The sequence below is a fragment of the Tupaia chinensis genome, unplaced genomic scaffold (genome assembly GCF_000334495.1).
Source record: "Tupaia chinensis unplaced genomic scaffold, TupChi_1.0 Scaffold000165_2, whole genome shotgun sequence".
NCBI classification, from domain to species: Eukaryota; Metazoa; Chordata; class Mammalia; order Scandentia; family Tupaiidae; genus Tupaia; species Tupaia belangeri.
Window position 1 is genome coordinate 4141634 of NW_006159640.1, and position 10785 is coordinate 4152418.

The following is a 10785-nucleotide window of genomic DNA, read 5'->3' on the forward strand; positions in this document are numbered from 1 at the left end:
TAATTAAGGCAGTTGCATTCACAGTATTTCAGTGTGGACAAAATATTTTTAATATTGATTATTTGCTCTGATGTCTTAAATGTTCAAAGTGTTTTTCAACATAAGAAAATAGCTGCACATATTTACGTTTTTTTTGTTTTTATAAAACTCAATCTTAATAAAAGATAATGATGATTGGTCTTTGTGGTTCCTAGTAATAAATCCTGTCTTATTTTTTCACATAGTATAAATTATATTCTTATGCAGGATTGCATTAAGATCCAGTAGTTCTTTATTTTTAATGAATTATTTATTTATTATTGTCATTATTATTTTTCACATGAATTTTGCCCAAGACAGAGAGAGAAAGAGAGGGAGAGTGAGAAAGCAAGCCACCAGGTCTGGGACTCGAACCATGGTCAGACATGTGGGAATTCCAGCACCTTAACCACCATGCCACCTGCTGGCCCAAGACCCAATAGTTTTTAAATAGTGTTACCAAATAACCATATAAACCCCAAATGCAGCAAAGGCGAACAATCTTCATAGTGCACTTTGACCTCATTTAAGTTGAAGCTACTCCTTTTATTTATTTATTTATTTAGAGAGATTTTTGCTATAGGGCGCATGCACTCACCAGACACACACACACACACACACACACACACACACAGAGTGAGAAATCACCCCCCGGGAGGATGGCCACACCACAATTCTTTCTCTTCTATTCTCCTCTCGGAATTTCGGGCACATATGCACAGACACACCCAGTATGTTTCAAGTCACTGAGTCAAGGACTAAAACTGCAGTTGACCATGTGGGAGTCTAGTGCATCAACCATCACTGCACCTGCTGGCCCCAGAAGCTGCTCCTTTTAGATACTTTTCCACTTCAATGTGAAGTAGATAGTTAGGGTTTCATTATGTGTGTGTGTGTGTGTGTGTGTGTTTTGCTATAGGGTATGTGTGCTCTTGGGAGAGAGACAGAGAGAACACTGCAATCCCATCTTCTCCATTCTCTTCTCGGGATTTTGGGCACACATGCACACACTCTTGGTGTTATTTTCAAGCTACTGGGTCCAGGACTTGAACCATGGTCACCCATGTGGGACTCTAGTGCCTTTACCACCATGACACCTGGTGGCCCCCATTATGTGGTTTTTAAAATAAAATTTCTTCCATAGTTCACAGTTCTCAGACGAAATTGTCTTCTGGAAATCATGAAGTTCAACAAAATGTTCTTTAATAGATGAAAGTTCTCAATACAACTGTAATAAATATGCATCTACATCCTTAGATATATTACCTTTATATCCTGGAACCAATGTAAGATAGTTTTCCTCTTCCCATAATCCACGTAATTGTTGTTTTAAAATCTGAATATTTCCATTATTTATAATTTCTGTTTTGAATGATAGTTCTGACCACCACCTTTTAATGACTGCTTAAAGACAGTTTAGGCCAACTATTACATATCCTCAACTATTACTTATCCTTTAAATTTGCTTTTAAGAACTTACTTTACTAGAGGCAAGTCTACACAGCAGTTAAGTGAGATACATTGTGTTTCTTCCTGTGAACTACTGGTCAGCAGAGAAAGGCAATCTACTACAAATCCAAGATCTAAAACTATTCACAAGTTTTAAAAATGATATGGAATACACTTCAACAAAATTCTACATGAATATAAGCCCCTGACTTAATACCATGATTTTATCATGCCAGAAGCATGGTTGGTTTTAATTTTTTTAAACAGATATTGATATCATGACACATTGGCTTATTAATAATTAAGGCAGTTGCATTCACAGTATCTCAGTGTGGACAAAATATTTTTAATATTGATTATTTGCTCTGATGTCTTAAATGTTCAAAGTGTTTTTCAACATAAGAAAATAGCTGCACATATTTACGTTTTTTTTGTTTTTATAAAACTCAATCTTAATAAAAGATAATGATGATTGGTCTTTGTGGTTCCTAGTAATAAATCCTGTCTTATTTTTTCACATAGTATAAATTATATTCTTATGCAGGATTGCATTAAGATCCAGTAGTTCTTTATTTTTAATGAATTATTTATTTATTATTGTCATTATTATTTTTCACATGAATTTTGCCCAAGACAGAGAGAGAAAGAGAGGGAGAGTGAGAAAGCAAGCCACCAGGTCTGGGACTCGAACCATGGTCAGACATGTGGGAATTCCAGCACCTTAACCACCATGCCACCTGCTGGCCCAAGACCCAATAGTTTTTAAATAGTGTTACCAAATAACCATATAAACCCCAAATGCAGCAAAGGCGAACAATCTTCATAGTGCACTTTGACCTCATTTAAGTTGAAGCTACTCCTTTTATTTATTTATTTATTTAGAGAGATTTTTGCTATAGGGCGCATGCACTCACCAGACACACACACACACACACACACACACACACACAGAGTGAGAAATCACCCCCCGGGAGGATGGCCACACCACAATTCTTTCTCTTCTATTCTCCTCTCGGAATTTCGGGCACATATGCACAGACACACCCAGTATGTTTCAAGTCACTGAGTCAAGGACTAAAACTGCAGTTGACCATGTGGGAGTCTAGTGCATCAACCATCACTGCACCTGCTGGCCCCAGAAGCTGCTCCTTTTAGATACTTTTCCACTTCAATGTGAAGTAGATAGTTAGGGTTTCATTATGTGTGTGTGTGTGTGTGTGTGTGTTTTGCTATAGGGTATGTGTGCTCTTGGGAGAGAGACAGAGAGAACACTGCAATCCCATCTTCTCCATTCTCTTCTCGGGATTTTGGGCACACATGCACACATTCTTGGTGTTATTTTCAAGCTACTGGGTCCAGGACTTGAACCATGGTCACCCATGTGGGACTCTAGTGCCTTTACCACCATGACACCTGGTGGCCCCCATTATGTGGTTTTTAAAATAAAATTTCTTCCATAGTTCACAGTTCTCAGACGAAATTGTCTTCTGGAAATCATGAAGTTCAACAAAATGTTCTTTAATAGATGAAAGTTCTCAATACAACTGTAATAAATATGCATCTACATCCTTAGATATATTACCAGTATATCCTGGAACCAATGTAAGATAGTTTTCCTCTTCCCATAATCCACGTAATTGTTGTTTTAAAATCTGAATATTTCCATTATTTATAATTTCTGTTTTGAATGATAGTTCTGACCACCACCTTTTAATGACTGCTTAAAGACAGTTTAGGCCAACTATTACATATCCTTTAAATTTGCTTTTAAGAACTTACTTTACTAGAGGCAAGTCTACACAGCAGTTAAGTGAGATACATTGTGTTTCTTCCTGTGAACTACTGGTCAGCAGAGAAAGGCAATCTACTACAAATCCAAGACCATCTATCCTCACCAAATAAGCTACAAATTCACTTCCAGAAAGTTAAAGCTGCTGAATAAAACTTGGGCCATTATTTTATGATCCTCAGAAACCTCAGAAAACCCCCCCTGCACTATATTTCAATAATGGGCTTTCTGTCTGTGAAGAACCAGAATTGCTGGAGTTAACTAAATATGTTCCACTATCATGGTGTAATTTTTCAGGCAGGTGGCCTTCACAAGCCAGTTCATTTTCTTTATTTGCCATATCACAGCCCCCACTTCTAGGGGACTATTTTTTTTTTCCTGTAACAAGGATTTGGAAAGGGATGATTAACTTTTTCTGCCATAGATCACCTTACGTGGTTTATCTGGGCTTTTCACAGCTTGTCTGACTGTTCCATTTATGCAGGCAGCCAACTGTTTTGGAGATTTTTTAACCTCCTTTATGTTCTTATTAGTGAAATTAGAGATTCTTTTTCTAGGAAGACCAATGGGATAATCCTCAATGTTACTATGGAAGTTCTATTTTTTTAACATTGCAGGTTTCAGATGCCATAATCTCTCTCTTTTATTTATTTATTTTTTTTGAGAGATTTTTGCTGTAGGGCATGTGTGCTTGCCAAAGACACAGAGACAGACAGACAGAAAGCAAGAAATCACCCCCCAGGGGGATAGCCACACTGAAATCCCCTGTCCTCTATTCTTCTCTTGGGATTTTGGGCATGCATGTACACATGCCCGGTGTGCTTTAAATCACTGGGTTCAGGACTTGAACTGTATTCAACTACATGGTATTCTAGTGATGTAACCATTATGCCATTTGCTGGTCCCCAGATGCCATAATCTCTTAAATATTGGTACCTCACAGTACCTTGGCTCTTCAGCCCGGCACTGGTGCAGTCAAACCACTCTGGCAGCCTAGAGCAGCATCCCTTGGCTCCTGGGCTTGGCCCCATTCAGGGCCATTTCTTATTTTCTCTTTTAACAAAATCTAGCATTAAAGTCTTAGAGGATGATATTTACTTGTGAAGATGTCAAGCTTAATATTCTGTAGATAGGCAGGCAGAAGAAAACTAGAGAGAAGTTGGCATCGTACATTCTTTTATCATTTCTCCTCTCTACTCAATCATTTTCTTATCCAAAGCACAATACTGTCTGTATTTAATACCATAAAATTTGGAGAAGCATTTATTAGACATGGAATTATGACATAATATAGTAATAAAAAGTAGTATACTGGTTTCTGCATTTTCAGAAAAACTAAATGACACTCACTTATTTATTATCAACTAAGTTACCAAAGATAGTAACCATTGGGACCAGCAGATGGCATAATGGTTATGTTGCTGGACTCCCATATAGTCTACCGTGGTTGAGTCTCAGACGCAATGGCTTAAAACTCACGCTGGGTGCGCACATGTGTGTGTGTCTAAAATCCCAAGAGGAGAACAGAGAAGAAGGGATTGTGGCATGGCCATCCTGCTTGGGAAGTGATTTTTCGCTTTCTGTCTCTCTGTCTCTCTCTGTCTCTCCAGTGAGTACGCATGCCCTATAGGAAAAACCTCTCTCTAAAAAAAAAAAAAAAGACAGTAACCATGTATGCCTCTATATTTTGGGTTCAGCTAGACCATCTAACATTGCTAAAAAGGTGAAAAAAAAAAGTAAGACGTTTTAACACTAGTTAAAATATGCTAACATTGACTTAGAGACAAATACTGTGTCATTTCACTTTAACCAATTATTGACATTCTGTTTTCTTAGGCAGTTGCTCAAGGGAATTTTCAAAGAGCATCTACATGTGTACTGCATTGTAGGAATTTTCAAAGAGCATCTACATGTGTTCTTCATTGTAAAGATATGTTGGTGAGGCTTCCCAGAATGGTGAGTGAAATCTCTGTATTTATTCTGGAAGAGTTGAATATATACTTTATCAAGTGTCAGGAAGAATCACTATTATTTCATGTAGTCTTTCAGAGATTCTCTTTGAGATAATTTCCACTTACTTAGCTGATATTCTAGTATTTCGCTTTTTTTTTTTAATTTTTTTACCAGAAAGGGCATTCAAAAAAGTCATGTTGGTTATTCCTTACAATTTCTTTTCCTTTTTATTGTCAAACTATTTTTAAAGGTTTTTGTTATAGGGCACGTGTACTCACCAGAGAGAGACAGAGAGAGGGAAAGTGAGAAATTATCCCCAGGGAGGATGGCCATACCATAATCCCTTCTCCTCCATCCTCCTTCTGGCATTTTGAGCTTGCGCGCACACACGCACACACACACACACACACACACACACACACACACACACACCCCTGACGTAATTTTTAAGCTACTGGGTCTGGGACTTGAACTACTGTCAACCATGTGATAATCCAGTGCCTTAGTCACCACACAGCCTTCTGGCCTCTTGTCAAACAATTTTAATAGTGTTTTCTCCATATTTTGTGGTACATAACAAAAGAAAGGAAAAATGAATTTATTTCCCTTCTGATAAGATAGACAACAGGTACTCATGTCATTGCCATGTACTTTTCTATTCTGGGATTTGGAGGTGTGAGAGATTTGATAGGATAAAGCCTGCTTTCTGAACTGGCTCTCATCAAAATTCCTGAGTTTATACTTTTCTGCTCTATCTCTTTTCCATTCTTTCTCCTCCATTTCAGTGCCTATGTATACTTCAGTCTTTACTACTACAGAGGAAATTAATAGCAGAGATCTTGTTGGTTATTAGGGAAAATTTTCCCAGGTTTCTGTAAGCTATACTTACTTGTGAGATTAGTCTTATTCTCCGCCTCCAAATTCTGTTATAATGTAGAACTTAAATCAGTAAATATTTATGCATTGCCTATGATGTGTCAGGCACACTTCTAGTCTTAAAATTTTTTAAAAAGTACTTCCATATTTATTAAAAAAAGTTACAGGAATAGTACAAAGAACTTCTGTATACCCACTGCCCAGAGGCTCCATTCAAGTTTTCTAATAATGTCCTATATAGAAAACAGATTCATTCTAGGCTTGCACACAGTCTCTAACTTCCTTTAATCTAGAATATTTTCTCATTCTTGCCTTGATGTTCAGTTTTGAAGATTACAGATAAGCCATTTTGTAGGGTATAACTTAATCTGGGTTTATGCAGAGTTTTCTTATGATTAGAACAGATAATTAATTTGGGGCCAGAAGATCACAGAAGAGATTCTGTGTTCTTCTTATAACTTCCTATTGGATGGCATATAGGATTGATTTATCCTATTACTGATAATGCTAATTTTGATATCTTGATTAAATGATATATCCCAAATTCTTGCACTGTAAAATTATGCATTTTTTCTCTTTGTTGTTAATAAGTATTTGGTGGAGTAATACTTTTTTTTTTAACTCCATAGGGTAGGTGTCCTCACCAGAGAGAGACAGAGAAAGTGAGAAATCACCACGTGGGGGGAATGGTCATGACACAATCCCTATTCCTCCATACTCCTCTAGGGGTTTTGGGCTTGCACGCACACACACTCAGAGTGTTTTCAGGCCACCGAGTCTGGGACTCGAACTGTTGTTCATATGGGAGTCCAGTGCCTTAACCACTATGCCACCTTGCTGACACTGAGATATTCTCATCCCAATTTCACAATCATATTCTTTCCCCCCTCATTTCTTCAGGTATTATTGAGATATAATTGAAAAAATTGTATTTACTGTGTAGATTTGATTTTTAAAATAGTTTATTTTTTCCTTTCATGAAAGTGAGGAGCAGATAGAGAGAGAGAAAAAGGCAAGCACCCTCAATAGGGTGTCTTGCCATGACCCCAATTTCAGCCAACTGAGTCTATGTTTTGACATATGTGAAAACATTATCACAATCAAACTAATTTACATATATATTGCCTTACAAAGTTATCTTTTTTTTGGGTGGAAAAACATATAAGATCTACTTTCTTAAAAATTTCAAGTATATAATACATTATATATGAATGTATAGTCCTACTATACAGTACTATTCAATAGATATCCAGACTTTTTTATTACTATGTTTTTACATTCAATAACTATATATCATTAGAACATACAAAATGAATTGCATGAACACACTGCACATTAGTCCAGTCAAAGATATTACCATACACATTATCATCAACAATTTTCCACTTGCATGTCCCCCAAATATTTTGCCTCTTTCTTTACCCCTCCTGCATTTCCCGTCCTTCTTCTACACTGTCTCCAGTGTCTGCAGTTGCTCTCCATGCTTTTATACCTCCCAATCATTCAGTTTCTGCCATGGAGGGCAGACATTTGGTATACATTGAGTAGGGACATACAGCATCTCTCTTTCATAGTTTGGCTTGTATTTCTTAGCAGTAGATTTTCTGCATTTGTCCACTTTCTATCAAATGCCAGGGTCTCATTGTTTATTATAGCTGGGTAGTAATCCGTAGTGTATACATGCCACACTTTTTTAATCCATTCATCTGTTCGTGGACATTTGGGTTGGTTCCATGTCTTAGCGATTGTGAATAATGCCACAATAAACATGATTGTGCAAGTGTTTTTCTGACTGATCACATTCCTGTCCTTTGGGTAGATACCCAGGAGTGGAATTGCTGGATCATATGGTAATTCTGTCTGTAGTTCTATGAGGAAACTCCATATTGTTCTCCACAGTGACCGTACTAATTTACATTCCCACCAACATTGTAGGAGAATTCCCTTTTCTCTACAGCCTCACTAGCACTTATCATTCTTTATTATTTTAGTCTAAGCCATTCTGACTAGGGTTGGTGGTGTTTCATTGTGGTTTTGATTTGCATCTCCCTTATGATAAGGAATGTTGAGCATTTTTTCTCATTAAAATCTGTTTTAATGGGGGGGACCAGCAGTTAGCGCAATGGCGGTCACTGGACTCCCACGTAGTCGACCACGGTTCGCGTCCCGGACCCGGTGGCTTAAAACTCACGCCGGGTGCGTGTGTGTGCGTGCCCAAGATCCCGAGAGGAGAATGGAGGAGAAGGGATTGCGGCGTGACCATCCCCGGGTGATTTCTCGCTTTCTGTCTCTATGTCTCTCTCTGTCTGTCTGGCGAGTGCACGCGCCCTACAGTGAAAATCTCTCCAAAAAAAAAAAAATTGTTTTAATAGGTCTCAAAATTCTGTGACAGATTTTTGGTCAAGTTGTTTCCATTAAGAAGTACTGATTTTAAAAACTAGTAACTTAAAACTACCACACACACACACACACACACACACACACACACACACACACAATGATCCACAAAACATTTTCCTTTCCTTCTGAATGTTTTACGATACATTGTTATCATTAACCAGTCTTTTACTATTAAACTTAAATGGCCAATTGAGACAAATAGTTACGAGACTGTTCTTCCACCACTGATTAAGACTGGGGTGTCAGGAATTAGGGATGTTCGTTTAGCCTTCTGAACTTTCTGGGCGGACCTGGTGACCTTTCCACCTCCAGCAGCTTTCTCGTCCATGGCTTTGATGACACCCACAGGCAACTGTCTGTCTCTAATCACGGAGAGCAAAATGACCCAGAGGAGGATAGTCAGAGAAGCTCTCAACACATATGGGCTTGCCAGGAACCATATCAACAATGGCATCACTGGATTTCAAGAATTTAAGGCCATCTTCCAGCCTTTTTTTTTTTTTTCTTTTTACCAGTACACAGATTAATCTTTTCCTTTAGATCATCAAACTTGCAAGCAATGTGAGCTGGATGATAATCCAGTACAGGGACATAGCTGACACTGATTTGGCCTGGGTGGTACAGGAAAATCACCTGAGCAGTGAAGCCAGTTCTTCTTTTTTGTTATCACCAGCAACAATGCCATGCTGAATATCTTTGACAGACATGTTCTTGACATTGAAGCCAACATTGTCCCCAGGAAGAGCTTCACTCAAAGCTTCATGGTGTATTTCAACAGACTTTACTTCAGTTGTCACATTGACTCTTGCAAAGATGACCACCATATCAGATTTGAGCATACCAGTGTCCACTCTGTCCACAGGGACAGTGCCAATACCACCAATTTTTTACATATCCTGGAGGGGCAGATGCAAGAGCTTCTCAGTTGGACGAGTTGGTGGTAGGATGGAATCCAGAGCTTTAAACTGTGTAGTTCCACTGACATTGCCATCTTTATGAGTGACTTTCCACCCCTTGAACCATGGCATATTAGCACTTAACTCCAAAATGTCACCATTCCAACTAGAAATTAGCATAAATGCTACTGTGATGAGGTTGTAGCCAGTTTTCTTAAACATAGGTGCTGACTTCCTTAACAATTTCCTTGTATCTCTTCTGACTGTAGTGTGGCTCAGTAAAATTCATTTTGTTAACACCAACAATTAGTTGTTTCATACCTAGTGTGTAAGCCAGAAGGGCATGCTTACAGGTCTGCCTGTTCTTAGAGATACTAGCTTCAAAATCACCAATATTACCAGCAACAATCAGGACGGCATAGTTGGCCTAAGATGTGCCTGATGTTTTTGATAAAGTCTTTGTGTCCTGGAGCATCAATAATAGTCACATAATACTTGTTGGTCTCAAATTTCTACAGGAAGATATCAATGGTGATAACATGCTCATGTTCAGCTTTTGGTTTATCCAAGACCCAGGCATACTTGAAGGAGCTCTTTTCTATCTCAGCAGCCTCCTTCTCAAATTTTCTGATGGTTCTTTTGTCGATCCCACAACATTTGTAGGTCAGATGGCCAGTGGTTGTGGATTTACTGGAATCTACATGTCCAATGACAATGATGTTGATGTGAGTCTTCTACTTTCCCATTTTGACTTTGATTTAGCTGTGGTTTTCATGACACCTGTGTTCTGGCTGCAAACCCATTGCGAAAAAGTGAGCATATTTTCATATGCTTTTTGGCTGTTCATATTTCTACCTTAGAGAGTTCACTGTTCAGCTCATTTTCCCATCTTTAAATTGGGTTGATTTTTCTTTTAAAAGGTAAGCTGCTTGAGTTTTCTGCATATTCTGATTATCAGCCCCTTATCTGAGACATAGTTTACAAATATATTCTTCTACTCCGAAGGTTATCTCTTCACTTTAATTACTGTTTCTTTTACTGTGCAGAAGCTTTATTTTTTCTTTTGAGAGAGAGATTTTTGGTATAGGGTGTGTGTGCTCACCACAGACAGAGAGAGAGAGAGAGAGAGAAAGAGAAATTAACCCCCAGGGGAAAGACCATGTTGTAATCTCTTCTCTTTTTTTTTGCTCCTGGGGTTTTTGTGTGCACACACATATGCCCAGTGTGAGTTTCGACCTTCTGGTACCAGGACTCAAATCGCATCCAGTACCTTAACCACTACACAACCTAGCTTCAGCTGTGCAGAAGCTTTTTAACCTGATATAATCCTACCTGTCTATTTTGGGGATTATTGTCTGTGCTTTGAGGGCCTTATTTAAGAAGTCTTTGCCTACTCTGATGTCT

At 38.3% G+C, this 10785-nt stretch overlaps 1 protein-coding gene and 1 pseudogene across 1 annotated transcript in view; one reads left to right on the plus strand and one right to left on the minus strand.

Annotated features, from left to right (window-relative positions):
* Positions 1–10785, plus strand: part of TEX11 (testis expressed 11) — a 514378-nt gene that overhangs the window by 136240 nt on the left and 367353 nt on the right. The window contains 1 exon segment of the mRNA XM_027770916.1: positions 5093–5216. Coding sequence (XP_027626717.1) covers positions 5093–5216 — 124 coding nt within the window.
* LOC102481508 (KATNB1-like protein 1 pseudogene) lies at positions 3003–3887 on the minus strand (annotated as a pseudogene).